This window comes from Phyllobates terribilis, unplaced genomic scaffold (genome assembly GCF_046119375.1).
Source record: "Phyllobates terribilis strain yellow unplaced genomic scaffold, ASM4611937v1 Scaffold_1__5_contigs__length_1240528914, whole genome shotgun sequence".
Lineage (NCBI taxonomy): Eukaryota > Metazoa > Chordata > Amphibia > Anura > Dendrobatidae > Phyllobates > Phyllobates terribilis.
This window is the reverse complement of record NW_027362761.1, coordinates 920,851,071-920,867,013: the sequence shown is the minus strand read 5'-3', so window position 1 is coordinate 920,867,013 and position 15,943 is coordinate 920,851,071. Positions and strand designations below refer to the sequence as shown.

Below are 15,943 nucleotides of genomic sequence, written 5' to 3'. Positions count from 1 at the left end.
TTGATTGGTTGAGTGCAAACAGCAGAAAGTTGTAAATGTTACTAATAAACTTACCTTCATTTCATTTATACAATACAAAAATAAACCTTGCAATATACTTAGATTTGCCATTCTGCTAATGTACCCGCTGTGAGTTGCTATTATTGTGATGTTTAGATCTGGGCATGATTATAACCTCTCCTTAGGTGGCACCAATTGCCCAGCACCAGTTATGCACCAAATTGTCAATTCTATCTACCGTCACATACACGATTAGGTAACCTTCCCAATTACAACCATTTTTTTAAATGTTCTTTTATTTCAGTCTTCGTGATGCAGACGAGTGTATCATTTACTTTGGTGATGAGCAAGTAAGTCATTATTCTGAGTTTTTATATATCAATAAATGATGCTGAATAAAAGTGGGAATTATATTTTATTTAATTTATAATGAATATTTAATATGTGGAAAGGTAATTCACAATGCAGTTTACTTATTAGTCTCCAGTATGTTTTAACGTGAATAACTTTTGTGTTATAGGGCTGCATCAACATTATTATAGTGTCAAACATGGCAGAAACTCTCAGGTAAGTAGGAAAAATGTACCGTGTGAGGCTATTTTGTTTGTTTCTGATGACTTTCATTAAGGATTCTCCAGGAATTTGATAATGACTGTCATCAATATCAGACTTGTGGGGGTCCAACACCCGGCACCCCTACCAATCCACTGTTAGCAGGTCCCGCATCGTCCAGAAGTAAGCAGTGTGCGGAGCTAGAACACCACAGATCCGTACACTCAGTAGTGGCCGTACTCAAGTACTTGAGTTCATCTCCCAGCTTCTTAGGAGGGTAGTGCTTAAGGATAGGCTATCAATATTAAAGTCCTGGACAACCCCTTTAAGGCACTTGATGATGAGTTTAGGTATTAATTAACTTTGTATAATTTATTTTTGTAAAATAAAACAGGAACTGGACAAAATGTCAGGTTGTGGATGAAATTCCCAGTATTGCAATAGATCACATTACAGAGCTGAAGCACATGAAATATATACGTTGGAAGGTGCATAACGATTGGGTTACACAGGTAAGATCATTTATCTGTCAGTATAATCCAGTTTCTTTTATTAGAAAGCCCCCATATGAAAGGGTTGTCCGCTCTTTGGAAAGTGTCCTGTTTGTGATACCAGTCCCCTACAAAAGTAATCAGACCCACGGCTGGAACTATTAGTGATGAGCTGCGTTCTCCTGAGACAACGACGTTCTTTTATTAGAATATAGTATGCGTGTAAAATGAATAGAGGAGTCAGGGTGAGTTGCACAAACTACCTTTTTACTTGCCTCAGTTTCTCCTCATCCGCCTCGCTTCCAAAGTGATAGCTTTTCTAGGTGAGACAATGGTATTTGAGGAATTATCAATATCTGTACTAGATGCTGAGAGGCAAAAATAGGACATTCGTTACCAACTGCAATCTAAACTTATGGGTGTTTCTAATTTAACCAACTTGTACAATATTAAAATAACTTTTTTTGTGTTGGAATCCACTCTAAAGAGACTCCAAAATCACCCAGGGTCAGACTGGCCCACCAAAAGATTCAGCCATTTGGCAAAGTCAGACATGCTTTCACTTCCCTATCCCTTTATGGCCTCATTCAGACATCTGTTTTTCACATATGTGTTCTATCCGTGATCTTCAGTCTATGGGGCTGTTGACATGTCTTTGGTTTTTTTCACGGACCGTGTGACTGTGCAAACATCACGGAGACATGTCCTGAAAATCATGAACACACGGATGGCATCAGTGTATAGTCTGTGCTGTCCATGATTAACATTGTAAAGGATAGGAGAAGCTTTCTAATTTATGTATCCTAATGTGATAATCACTGATGAAACACTGATGGTAAAAACTCATACATGGACCAAACACTGATGAAACTCAGATCCAAAACACTGATGACGAAAATACTGTTTTTTTGTAAACGTGAAAATGAGGCCTAACTTGATTTATATTAATATTACCAATGAACTTAAAGGTGGACTATTACAAGTCTTGTATGCATGATAGATCCTCAGAATAATCTTTTGGGCTCTTGGTACCCAGCTCAATATTAGCTATGGCTACAATGTTTTCAAGCATAGGAGGAAATTTACAAATCACATGTTAATAGAATTAGCCGTACTATGCGTACTGCTATATTTCTTCTTTATCCGCAGATCAGATATGTTCAGTCAATTGAATCAATCATTTCAAGCTCCAATGATGATTACTCAGCGCTTATAATAGGTAGGTGGATGTTATACAAGGGATCACGTTAAGCAGAGCAGCACAACCTACTGCCCCCGATGTCTCTTATGTGCAGTGCTCATCTATCTGGTCACAGATATGCATGATACTATGTGGTGGCTGCTCATGTGCATTTTCCATGTTAGAGAGAAGAGGAGTGTCAGATAACACTGGAAGGATGGGTAACTATTAAGTTGCAATGTGTGACGATGTCTGGGACAATGTCTTCATCTAAGTAAGGAGTAGATGAAGTAAAGAAGTGGCCGTACATGAGCGCTGCCATAATGATTATCATTTATGGGAGAAAGGAAAAGCTCAGCTGTCAGCATCTCACATCAATTATTATGGAGAAAGCTGAATCTATGATATCATCCTTTGTGTATTGTGAACAAGAGAGAAAAGGACCTCTATTTGCTAAGTGGGAGTCTTAAAAAGGGAAGCAGCACCTATTAGATGTTTATGTTTGGGTGCTTATGATTCTTTATTGTTGCCCACAAGTTTGCTTCAGTCAGGCAATGTGGCCCTTAGAACAAAAAAGTTTGTGCATCCCTCCACCCCCGACATTAAATATGACTATACATTTCTAATACATATTCACTGTGTATGTCCCCTGCTATGCTTCCACGCCATCAGTCTGTCATATAGTTACTCCATTTTCTCCTTCTCCAAAATGACCATAAAAAATTGAGAGGCATTGAGAGCGCTATGGACAGTCTGATCCATGCCTCACATCCCATTCCTTTGATGTGAGATCGACCAATGCCAATGATGACAGTACTATGTCCATCCATCCAGCAACAGAGGAAGCCAGGGAAGGTATGGTTCACAGGGTTCCCCAACACTCTGCAGGGCCATTTTTGAGAAGGAGAAATCAGGTACAAACTAGAGTCAGCAGCAGCATAAGGAGGATATTTTATATGGTGACTATACATGTCGGGGATAGGGAAATTTATCTATCTATCTACCTATCTATCTACCTATGTAAAAAATAAAGAAAGCAGGTGGCACTCAAAAATGGCAACCTATCAAAAGTCCAGTGAAACTTTAAATAAGCCATATGTGCCACAGGCAACATTTGAGCTCCACAGAGCCTTTCTTGATTCTATCTATCTATCTATCTATCTATCTATCTATCTATCTATCTATCTATCTATCTATCTATCTATCTATCTATCTATCTATGTCGGCCATATCTGTCAAAATACCAGAATAATGAGAGAGAGAGAATGTTTTAAGGCATTTTTATTACTTACTGCAAAGTCAAAAGTTTACATACATTTCATTAGTATTTGGTACCATTGCCCTTAAACTGAATGACTTGGGTCAAACGTTTGGGATATCCTTCCACCAACTTCTCACAATAGTTGGTCGGAATTGGGCCTATTCCTCCTGACAAAACTGATGTAACTGATCCAGGATTGTAGGTCACCTTGCTCGCACCCGCCTTTTCAGCTTTGCCCATAAATTTTAAATAGGATTGAGATCAGGGCTTTGTGATGGCCACTCCAAAACATTGACTTTGTTATCCTTAAGCCACTTTGTTACCATTTTGGCAGTATACTTCGGGTCATTGTCCATTTGGAAGACTAATTTCTGCCCAAGTTTTGACTTCCTGGCTGATGTCTTGAGATGTTGCTTCAGTATTGCCACATAATCTTCTTTTCTCATGATGCCATCTATTTTGTGAAGTGCACCAGTCCCTCCTGCAGCAAAACAAGGCCACAACATGATGCTGCCACCCCCGTGTTTCACAGTTGGGATGGTGCTCTTAAGCTTTCATGCTTCTTCCTTTTTCCTCCAAACGTAACAATGGTCATTATGCCCAAAAAGTTCAATTTTAGTTTCATCAGACCACAGGACATGTCTCCAAACATAAGGTCTTTGTTCCTGTGTGCATTTGCAAACATTAATCTGGCGTTTTTATGTTTCTTTTGGAGTAATGGCTTCTTCCTGGCAGAGTGGCCTTTCAGTCCATGTTGATACAGTATGCGTTTCACTGTGGATATTGACACAATCTTACCAGTTTCCGCCATCATCTTCACAAGGTCTTTTGCTTTTGTCCTTGGGTTGATATGCACATGGCGGACCAAAGTACGTTCATCTCTGGGACACAGAACCCGTCTCCTTCCTGAACGGTATGATGGTTGGACATTACCATCTTGTTTGTATTTGCGTATAATTGTTTGTACTGATGAGCAAGGCACCTTTAGGTATCTTGAAATTGTACCCAAGGATGAGCCAGACTTGTGCAAGTCCACAATTCTTTTCCTGATATCTTGGCTAATTTCTTTAGACTTTCCCATGATGTTACACAAAGAAGCATTGTGTTTCAGGTGTGCATTAAAATACATCCACAGGTGTGTCTCTAATTAACTCAGATGTTGCAAAAAAAAACTATCAGAAGCTTCCAAACACATGACATCATCATATGGGCAGTCTAGAATTGTTTAAAGGCATTCTAATCTTAGTGTATGTAAACTTTTGACTTTGAAGTAAGTAATAAAAATGCCTTAAAACATTCTCTCTCTCTCATTATTCTGGCATTTTGCAACTATTAAAAATTATGGTAATCCTAATTGACTTAAAACAGGAAAGGTTTATTCTGATTTCATGTCAGATATTGAGAAAACCATGAATATGTGTCTTTTTATATACGGTTTGTAAAGTTCTGGTTTCAACTGTATCTGTCAAAATGTTTCAAGCATAAGTAAAAAAGCTAAATGTATACATTGAATTCATTCATTGTAAATATGTAGCTGATCCCATTTGTCACAACTAGTTTTTATGCTTTAACTGGTTTTACAGTGGATAGTTACAGTAATTGTTTTTCATTTTTTTGTTATTTATTTTATGGTTGAAATATTGTACTATTTGTTGTGGGTTTTGGGACAGGTTGCGTAGAAGGGACCAAAAATTTACAGAAGCACCTTAAAGACCTTATGGAATCTGGCAGCATGAAAAGCAAGAGGTCTATTTTGTCTGGAAATGTTCCACCCAAGAGGAATATGAGTGATGAATCCCTGTTTAGGGTCAAACGAGGTGTCAAAACCTTTGATTTCTCAAAAGAAGCCAACATCCTGATAACTGGAGGACTAGACAGGGTTGTTCGTATATGGAATCCATATGTACCTAGGTAGGTATCTGCTGTTCTGAACCGCGGTCACATTCACCTGATATATAGATCTCATCATTTCCTTTACATGTCTGTAATATATAGGAAAACTGGACAGCTTTGCAGCTCTCACTGTGTGTTCAATATTGTTGTTTCATTTGCTTATACAATGTGTACAGTACAGACCAAAAGTTTGGACACACCTCCTCGTTTAAAGATTTTTCTGTATTTTCATGACTGAAAATTGTACATTCACACTGAAGGCATCAAAACTATGAATTAACACATGTGGAATTATATACTTAAAAAAGTGTGAAACAACTGAAAATATGATGACCTGGCCTCCACAGTCACCAGACCTGAACCCAATCGAGATGGTTTGGGGTGAGCTGGACCGCAGAGTGAAGGCAAAAGGGCCAACAAGTGCTAAGCATCTCTGGGAACTCCTTCAAGATTGTTGGAAGACCATTTCCGGTGACTACCTCTTGAAGCTCATCAAGAGAATGCCAAGAGTGTGCAAAGCAGTCATCAAAGCAAAAGGTGGCTACTTTGAAGAACCTAGAATATAAGACATATTTTCAGTTGTTTCACACTTTTTTGTTAAGTATATAATTCCACATGTGTTAATTCATAGTTTTGATGCCTTCAGTGTGAATGTACAATTTTCATAGTCATGAAAATACAGAAAAATCTTTAAATGAGAAGGTGTGTCCAAACTTTTGGTCTGTACTGTATGTGAAATACGTCCCCCAGCACTAAATGTGGAACTGTACATCTATTCCCATTGCAAATGAGCTTTTATCATCTATTGATTTGGGGGTCTGTGGTGCTGTACTTAAGGGGTATTCCTATCCTATGTCGTGATGCCATGTTGCTAGGATATGATAGAAGGAAGGAGACCGGCAGCACTGCCGTTAATTTTTTTGTTCCTGAGGAAGGTCTTGACTAATGACAGTGGGAACCTCAGCACCAAAAAAAATAGATGAACACTGTAGGTCTGGCGGCAAGTGTAATTTATTTTGATCCGGCAAGGAGTCCAATGTTTCACCCGAAAGCGATCTTTGTCAAGGACATCTGTGTCTAGCAAGAGCTGCAACAAATGCAACAATGTGCAGGCTGTGGGCTTTTCATGTATCTTCCTTGGTGCTGAGGTTTCCATTCTCATATTACTAATATTTGCCATCACCTTACGACTGGTGGTGATTTGACCAGAGAATGACAAGACCACAACATTGGTATATCGATGCGTTCCCTTCATTGATTTTCCCTGCACAGCCACACATAGACACCTGCTGTGCGTGGTACAACAGTGCAGCACCATTAAAGAGAATAGGGTCAAATGCAGCTTTCTGCAGAACAGCGTTTTGGGACCATTTGGGCCCCCTAGGCTCCTAGGCCCAGGTGCACCTATTATAGTTCCGCCCCTGGCTACACCAGTACTGCAGTGTCTTCATCATCACGATCTTGGGAGCTCCAGAGACTGGACTACAACTGATCATTAAGTGGTGGCATATCCAAAGATTGAAATTATTTTAAAGATAGGAATACAACTTTAAATAACCACCCTAGATCCTTTTCTAAGTTTTTTTCAAAGCCAAGCAGTTGTAAATTACAGTATTTGAATGAGACTATGTAGAGAAAATGTTGCCACAAATGAGTGGACGTTACAATAGACAGAATTATCATGTCATTTACTGATAGGATGGAAGTGTAAGGTCTGCTATAATTGGTAAAGGGCTAAATGAGACAAGCTGACTTGTACATGCTGGGTGGGGTTATCGTTTTTTTAGGTTAAATCACTTTTTTTTTATTTTCATTTCAAATTTTGTTAAAGGCTCAAAGTAGGCTAAAAATCAAAAATATGAGAAAAATATCTATGGTTGTGCTTTACAATAATAAATAATTTATAATTAGGAAAACCACTAAATGAAGAAACTTTACAATAAGGAAGAAAGAGAGAAGAAAAAAATGAGGATGGTGGTGGGAAAGGGGTTACATTTATGATTATACTACTAATAATATTATATTACATGAAATCATGTGTTAGACATCAATGCCCTGACTTTAGGGGAATCCTAGAACTTTATGCATGGAGTCCAAGTTTTACACTTCTGTCTCTCCACTTTTTAAGTTCTATTGATGTTATTGATGTTTCCTTTGTGTCCCCCCAATGTCTTACAGTTGGCCCACTGGGTTACTGCGTGGACACTCCTCACCTATTACCTACCTAAACATTGGAGATGAGAACACTAAAATTTACTCTGTGTCTACGGATTGCAGTGTGATGGTAATTTTTTTTCCTGTTACGTTGTACATTTTATGTAGTTGATATAACATGGTCTTGGTTCACGGTTAATGTGTTTATTTATTAACAGTAAAAGAAAATCTCTATGAATAACATATGTAATCCTGACTTTCTATTAACAGGTATGGGACACAGAAAATCACACTTGTCTGATCAATGTAATATCTAAAGCAAGCCAGATCAGAGGAGACATTGCTGCAGGTTACTTTTCACATCATCTCCGAGCCCTTTACATAGCAACAGATTACCTTTCTGCACTGCAGCTACAAGAAGCGTATGTATCCCCCCATCGTATCATTCTGCAATATACAGATAGCACTGTCACTTATCTTTTTTTTTCCAAAAGGATCAGTTATCCTTTCAATTGAGTTGAGATTTGGTGATTGTGGAGGCCATTTCACCTGAGGTAGAACTCCTTCTTGGTCACATAACTCTTACATAGCCAGTAGGTGTGTTTTGGGTCATTGTTCTATTGCAACACAAAAGATGGTCCCACAAAGGTGCAATTGCCTGTCATTGCATAATGCTGTGGTAGCAATGCTGGGCAAGTGTGTCTTGAAATTGGAATAAATCATCACTATTGTCACCAACAAAATACCCCCACACCATCACACTCTTCCTCCCTACTTCACATGTAGAAACCACCCACTCACCTTTTATTCATCTCACAAAAACCTGGCAGTTGGTACCACAAATCTCAAATTTTGACTCATCGAATCACAGGACAGATTTCCACTGATGCAATGTCCAGTCCTTGTGTTGCTTGGCCCAAACAAGTCTCTTCTTGTATGCAGTTCTCCTGCTGCGGGGTTGCTTTGCCCTCTGGAGGTTCCTTGTGCACCTTGGACGCATCTTGCAATGGATTTTATTACTGACCTTCCTGTGTCCGAGGGCTTCACTGTCATCTGGGTGGTCGTGGACCGTTTTAGCAAGATGTGTCACTTGGTTCCTTTCATTAAACTACCCTGCGCTAAGACACTCGCTAAGGCTTTTGTCTAGGAAATTGTCAGACTCCATGGCGTTCCCACCGACATTGTTTCTGATAGGAGACCTCAGTTTGTGGCTCGTTTTTGGCATGCCTTTTGTGACAGGTTGGGAGTCCATTTGTCATTTTCATCTGGGTATCATCCTGAGTCTAATGGACAGACAGAAAGAAAGAACCAGGATGTTGAGCAGTTTTTGGGTTGTTTTGTGGCAGACATTCAAGAGGGGTGGTCTGAGTTTCTGCCACTTGCTGAATTTGCTCTTAACAACCATACATCCTCTTCTGCTGGGTGTTCTTCTTTTTTTTGTTGTACTGGGAGACATCCGTCGTTTGGTTCGTTCTCCAAATTGGTGTCGGCTGTGCCGGAGGAGGAGAATTTTTCCGGTGATTTGGAGAGAGTTTGGACTGATGTACGTTGTAACCTTCAAGAGGCTAACAAAGTCTAAGAAGTATTTTAACAGGAAATGTCAAGAGGTTTTGTTTGCTGTTGGTGACATGGTTTGGTTGTCCTCAAAGACAAAAATTGGGTCCGAAGTTTGTGGGACCATTTAAGGTGCTTCAGGTGGTTAACCAGTCTGCTGTTAGGTTGGAGGCTCCCTCCTCCTGGAAGATTAATCCGGTGTTTCATGTTTCCTTGTTGAAAAAAGCTGATGTATCAGATAGGGATGCCACTGTCACAGTTCCTCCGTTGGTGGAAGACGGTGAATATGAAATTTCTCGTATCCTGAATTCCAGAAGGCATAGAGGGAGATTGCAGTATCTCGTTGCTTGGAAAGGTTTCGGTCCTGAGGATAACTCCTGGGTAAGGGCAGATGATGTCTCTGCTCCTAGACTTATCAGAGCGTTTCACAGGAGGTTTCCTGATAGGCCTGGGCCTGGAGGATCCGGAGGATCCTCATAGAAGAGGGGGTACTGCTAGAACCCTCCTGTTAGTTTTTTTTTATTTTGTGGTCACGTGACCTGCTGCCTATTTATTCCAGCTCCGCCCTTCTGGCTTTGCTGGAGTTCAGTGTTACTTTGACTCTTAATCTAGCCAGGTGCTTTGTACTTATCTCTATAGTTTGCTTGGTCCTTGGACCTCTAAGTATTTTTCTCTGTTTGTCTTTTTGCTCTGCTACAACTTCTGCTAGGAGGTGTCCAATTTTATCCCAGTCCTTAGTACTTTTAGGGACCCCTCCCTTATATCTATAGGTCTGCGTTCAGACTAGCTGAGGACGAAGGCGGGTCTGTTCACAAGGAACAGGTTGCCCGCTGCATCGTAGGGAATCAGCTTAGTCCTATTGTAGGGACAGTTTTCCTATCTTTCCTTAGTTCTTGTAGCAGATCATAACAGGTTGCATAAATATGCACAACCTTAAACTAATATTTTTTTGAAGTACCCTTTGATTTTATGACAACATTTAGTCTTTTTGGCAGCAAGATGCATCTAGAATTTTCAGTCTTTGAACTTTCTTCCATGTAGTAGCTCTCCAAATCTGTCAGATTGCGAGGGTGTCTCCTTTGTGCAGCCCTCTTCAGATTCTCACTTGGATTTAGGTCTGGGCTCTGGCTGGGCCATTTAAAAACCTTGCTCTTCTTCTAGTGAGTCCATTCTTTTGCATGTTCTGAAGTATGCTTAAGGTCATTGTCGTTTGTAAAGGTGAAATTCATCTTCATCTTCAGCTTTTTAGCAGAGGCTTGAAGGTTTTGTTGCAAATTGACTGATGTTTGGAACTGTTCATAATTGCCTCCACCATGACTAAAGCCCCAGTTCCAGCTGCCGAAATACAGCTCCAAAGGATAATGCTGCCTCCACCATGCTACTGTGTGGCTATGCTATTCCTTTGGTGATGTGCAATATTGGCTTTGCACCAAACATACCTTTTGGAATTATGGCCAAAATGTTCAACCTTGGTCTCATGAGACCATGACACGATTTCCCACATGCTTTTGGCAGACTTGATGTCGATTTTGGCAAAACATAGTCCCGCTTGGATGTTTTATTTTGTAAGAAAAGGCTTCCATCTTGCCATCCTACCCCAAGGCCAGATGTGAAGAATACGGGAAATTGTTATCACATCTTGTACTCACAACAAGTACTTGCCAGAAATTCCTGCAGCTCCTTTAATGTTACTGGAGGCCTCTTGTCAGCCTACTGGACAGATTTTCATTTTGTTTGAAAGACATCCAGTTCTAGGTAATGTCACTGTTGTGCCAAATTTAAGCCGGCTCTTGATGACCATCTTCACAGTGTTCCAAATTTTCAATCTTATGTATTGGAAATGTGTTTTTTACTGTTACCCTGTGTAAAGGAGCAGGTGGTAATGTCCTCGGCAGGAGATGTGTGTCACCGAGGTGGCTAGCATCAGGGATGTAAGTCCTGGAATTGAAGGCACCAACAATAGTAGCTTGCTGGAAAGTTTTTTAATGGGACCAGATTTTGAGTGCAGGTTTTAGGAGTGATCAGAAGAGTTTGAGTGGGTATGGTCGTGCCCATAGCTCCAGTCCAGGCTTTGCAGCTCCTATTTAAGGCAGCTGAGTGGAATCATATTGGGATCGTGTGTGGGAGGAGGAAACGACAGAGTGCTGATCAGTCTCTGCCAAAGGCTGTGAGAGCGGGACTGTAATCTAAGCCAGTGAGCCTATATTTTGCTGGTGCATGAGCTGTTTATTTTATGTTACACCTTTATGCTCATAAGAGTCTGTTTTGTTTAGATCCCATGGGAGTTTTATAAAATCAGTAAAACTTCACATGTTTGTTCCAGACAGCATTATCTATATATCTTCCAGAAAGCATGAAATCCCTACACCTGATAACTTTCAACAATGAGATCCCTTTGCTGCGTTGTAAGCTGTTTATGGATCATGGCTTTTGCTGTAAAATACAACTAAGAAAATATCAGGAAAATCCTACTGGAACAGCTAAACTTTATATGGGTTTAATCAGAATCACTTCAAATAATGGAAACTGTGTACTGACTACTATTTAACGTGCGTTTAAATGTGATTGGCTAATACGGAATGCAACCAAATCCCCAATTATAAGAGGATGTTCATACTTATGCAACCACATTATTTTATTTTTATTTTTCCCCCTCAAAATAATTCAGTTTATTTATCAATCTATTTGTACGGATTATAGGTGATATTAAAAATGGAAAAAGGTCTGAAATTCTTCTTCTTAGGATACAGTCAGTCGACCGTATTACTTACGCAGGAATCGCATTGCAATCCTTGGACTGGCCGTCGGCTCTCCTGACCTGAGTGTGTCAGCTGCATAGAAATATATGCTGTCGCGCTCAGGTCAGGAAGCTGCCGACCAGTCCGAAGTTTACAAAGCGATCCTCACGCGAGTAATACGGCTGACTGACTGCTCCCTTAGATTGATTATTTTACATGCCAAAAATCTGCCATTGTAACAGGGGTGTGTAGACGTTTTATATCCATTGTATATTACTGTTCTATATGATCACTGCATGATTCCGGTCACTCAGTACAAATGTAATCTATACACCATGTCACAGTCAGTAAGGTCGTTTCTTTTCTTGTATGTTACAGTGGCATTCTCCATGGACCGCCGTCTGTCTCCCATAGTGAGCCGGTCACCAGATGTCTGTATAACCAGCTGTTTCAGCAGATAATTAGTTGCTCTGAAGGATCAGTAAGTATTCCTGCTGAAGTATTTATGGGGTTTGATAAAAGCTGGACACATTTATTGTAATCCTATATTTTATGTTTACATTTTAAGGTATTAACATAAATGCTCATGATGGATAAAAAGGACCAATTTAAAGGAGTTCCTAAGTTACCCTTTTTATAAGTGCCATGAATAAGTCGGACAGTATGTATTGCTTCGTTTGACCCTTGGTGGTGTTGCAGGGACATTAACGCCTTCACCCCCAGGCCATTTTCCGTTTTTGTCTTTTGCGCCCCTTCTTCCCGGAGCCATTACTTTTTTATTTTTCTATCAATATGGCCGTATGAGGACTTGTTATTTTGCGCCCTTACCTGATGTTTTTACTTATAACAATTTGGGGTAGATACAATGTTTTGATTGCCTCTTATAACATTTTATTGCAATGTTGCGGCGGCCGTAAAACGTAATTCTGGCGTTTTGATTTCTTTTCTCTCTACGCCATTAACTGATCATATTAATTTACTTTATATTTCGATAGATCGGACTTTTATGAATGCAGCAATACCAAATATGTGTATTTTTTTATTGTTTTATTTTGAATGAGGCAAAAGGAGGGTGATTTGAACTTTTGTACTTTTTTATATTTTTCATATTTTTAAAACCTTCACTTTTTACTGTGTTTAGGAGACTTGAAGCTGCGATCATCCATGCTATACATAGCAGTGCTTCAGCCCTGTTATGTGTCGAAGATATCATGATCTCCTAGGAACGCCGGCCACGAGCAGACCCCCGGCTGTCATGACAACCCATCGGTGCCCTGTGATCACATGACAGTGCCACCAATGAGAGGGATGAATGACACGCTTCCGACTGGCGCGTGTTAAATGCCACTGTCAGAGATTGATAGCGGGATTTAACACCGATTAACACCCGTGGGAGGAGCACCCCTCCGCCCGTGCCTGTTAAAGGCACATGATAGCTGATTAAATCAGCCGTCATGTGTCAGGAAAGAAGCGGGCTCAATATGTGAGCCTGCACCAAAGTCAGGGACTCGACATATGATGTAAATATAAGTCATATGTCATGAAGGGGTTAAACTCAAGGCTCTCCTGCAGATCACCAGAGATGAGACATTTTCATGGTAACCTTATAACAAAAGAGATTGTACCAAGCGGACCTTTTAAAATGAAGATATTGCATATATTTGTGCCACTTATTCATTATGGCTTATTTTTTCTATTTTGAAACAGAATTTGACCTTTCTTAAAAGATATTAAAACATTTTAGAATTTAAATGAATTATATCCCATAAACAGGGAAACTATTTGTGTGCCTTTGATGTAGGTAATGAGGACATGGGATCTCTTGACAGGGCAGCTCTTGGGTGAAGTGCGAGCTGCTCATGGTCACTCTGCCATCACATGCATGGCTCTGAACATTGATGGAAATAGGTATGTAACCTTTTTAATAAGTTTTTATTTATAAGGATGTTTTTCTTCTTCCTTTATTTTCTTAACCATCTAGTTGCCTATAGATAAATCAGATTGCCTACACACAGATCAATTACATAATATTATGTTGATAACCCCCTTGTATCACTAAAATAACTAAAGATTCTCAAGGCATGCACTCCATGAGGGTATGTGCCCCCGATGCTGATCTGAAGCAGAAATTTCCTGAGCATTTCTGCATCTCCTTGGCAGAAAAAACGCATGCGGATTTTACATGCATTTTTTCAGCGTTTTTACATGCGTTTTTACATGCGTTTATGCATGCTTTTTTTTTTCAAGCGGTTTTCCAAGCGAAAACATCACTTGGAAAAGGGCTTGACAAGTTGATCACACAATATAAATACATGCAACTGGCATGGCTTTATATTATGTGACCAACTTATGAGGAGATTTCTGCTTCAAATCGTGCATCCAGTGTAAATAAAAATTAAAAAGTAAAAAGAAAAAAAAACCTTATACTCACCTCTCCAGCGGCCCCCGGTCTCCTCCCAGCAGTGATCCTCTCTCCTCGGTGGCCCGCGGTGTACTGGCAGGACCTGCGTTGACGTCATTTAGTCAGCTGATGGTCACAGAGAGGATCGCCGCCGGGAGGAGACCGGGGGCCACCGGAGAGGTGAGTATGAATATTTTTTTTAATTTTTTACTTTATAATTTTTTAACTTGCAGGTTGGATGAGAGTCTCCTCTTCTCCCAACCCGGGTAACATCCGCACATTGTACCGCATAATACGTATGTTATGCGGTTCAATGCAAGCCAATGGGCGCGATTTCACCGCAAAATCGGGCCCAAATTGGTAGAGCTGTGGATTTTTCCGCAATGATAATCCGCAGCAGAAATTTCCGCAGCATGTGCACAGCACATGCGGATTATCATTGGGAAACATGGCAGACATCTTAACAAGCGATTTTAATGCGTTTCCACGGCAGAAATGCATTAAATCTGCATTGTGGACACACAGCCTTAGGCCCTGTGACATGCAGTCTAGGGCTGCACATCCCGTGGATAGCAGGATGCCGGGAGGAAGTGGGGACCAAACCTCATTGTTGCACACGCCGGAGGTCACTGGAGCGGAAGTCACAGTGACTCCTCACACCTGTGCACTAGAGCAGAGCAGTAAAATAGGGCAGGGAGAAAAAAAATGCGCCTTAAGCTATAGGCACATTGCGCATGCGCGGGATGTGCAGCCCTAGACTGCACATCACAGGGCCCTGTGACGTGCAGGGGTGGGCAGGGGAGGGGGGAATATTTAAATTAAGCATATAAGCAGGCATTTCTTGCGTCTCCCGTACGCCAAGCCTAGGAAAAAGGATTTTATAAAAAGCAATTTCACAGCCACAAGACCGCTAATATTGGATATACAGGTAAGTATAGATTTACATTTCTATCACCTGTATGCCCATATTAGCCATCTGATAGGTCCCAGGGGGGTGACAGATTCTCTTTAAAGAAGCACTCCCATCAAAGTTTTTATTCTCTTAATGTATTGCAATCATCATATAATAAAGCACTGTGTACTTAAAATTACTCATTTTGCCTTTCTGCCCAGTAAATTCTTCTCTTTTCTCTGTTCTCTGTAGGAACAGGAAGTCTTTTGTCCCTGCATTTATCATTCCCTTCTTCAACTCCTGACCCAGCTGCTTCCTCCTCCCCTGCCAGGGACTTTTGCAGTGGCTTATTACTCATACAGGGAAAATTGACCTCCTGATTCTACATAGAGTTTAGAAGGATTCAGTTAGTCTATTTTTAATCACGTTTAGCTGGGTAGAAAGGCCAAAATGAGCAATTGTAAGTACACAGTGCTATATAATATGACTACTGCAATATATTAAGAAGATAAAAATGTTGATGGGAGGAGTGCTTCTTTAATGAACAAAGGTTAGTATGGGAAATCAGTGGCCTGTGACTATGAGGACCCTTAGCAGCCAGCTGTGACTCACTGCGTGTCCTGACACTGTTGTAGCCAAAATTAAAGTGGTATTCCCATGTCCAAGATCCTATTCCAATATGTAGTAGGTGTAATAATAATAATATTAGCTGATACCTACAATTAGAAATGTAGTATAGTATTTTTGATTTGCTATGTCTCTTTCCTCATGTGCAGGCATTGCAGGACCTTAGGTATCCATGGTTATGACCACTGATAAAGTGACAG

The 15,943-nt window shown here is 40.3% G+C and overlaps 1 protein-coding gene across 4 annotated transcripts in view; it reads left to right on the top strand.

Annotated features, from left to right (window-relative positions):
* The window catches only part of LOC141171977 (cilia- and flagella-associated protein 337-like), a 63,676-nt gene that overhangs the window by 21,034 nt on the left and 26,699 nt on the right, over nucleotides 1-15,943 (top strand). For all 4 annotated transcript variants that reach the window (XM_073655736.1, XM_073655751.1, XM_073655730.1 and 1 more), the window contains 9 exons: nucleotides 305-350; nucleotides 521-567; nucleotides 947-1,064; nucleotides 2,193-2,262; nucleotides 5,155-5,395; nucleotides 7,556-7,661; nucleotides 7,802-7,953; nucleotides 12,202-12,304; nucleotides 13,625-13,731. In XM_073655736.1, the coding sequence (XP_073511837.1) occupies nucleotides 305-350; nucleotides 521-567; nucleotides 947-1,064; nucleotides 2,193-2,262; nucleotides 5,155-5,395; nucleotides 7,556-7,661; nucleotides 7,802-7,953; nucleotides 12,202-12,304; nucleotides 13,625-13,731 (990 nt within the window). The remainder of the gene's footprint in view (nucleotides 1-304; nucleotides 351-520; nucleotides 568-946; nucleotides 1,065-2,192; nucleotides 2,263-5,154; nucleotides 5,396-7,555; nucleotides 7,662-7,801; nucleotides 7,954-12,201; nucleotides 12,305-13,624; nucleotides 13,732-15,943) is intronic.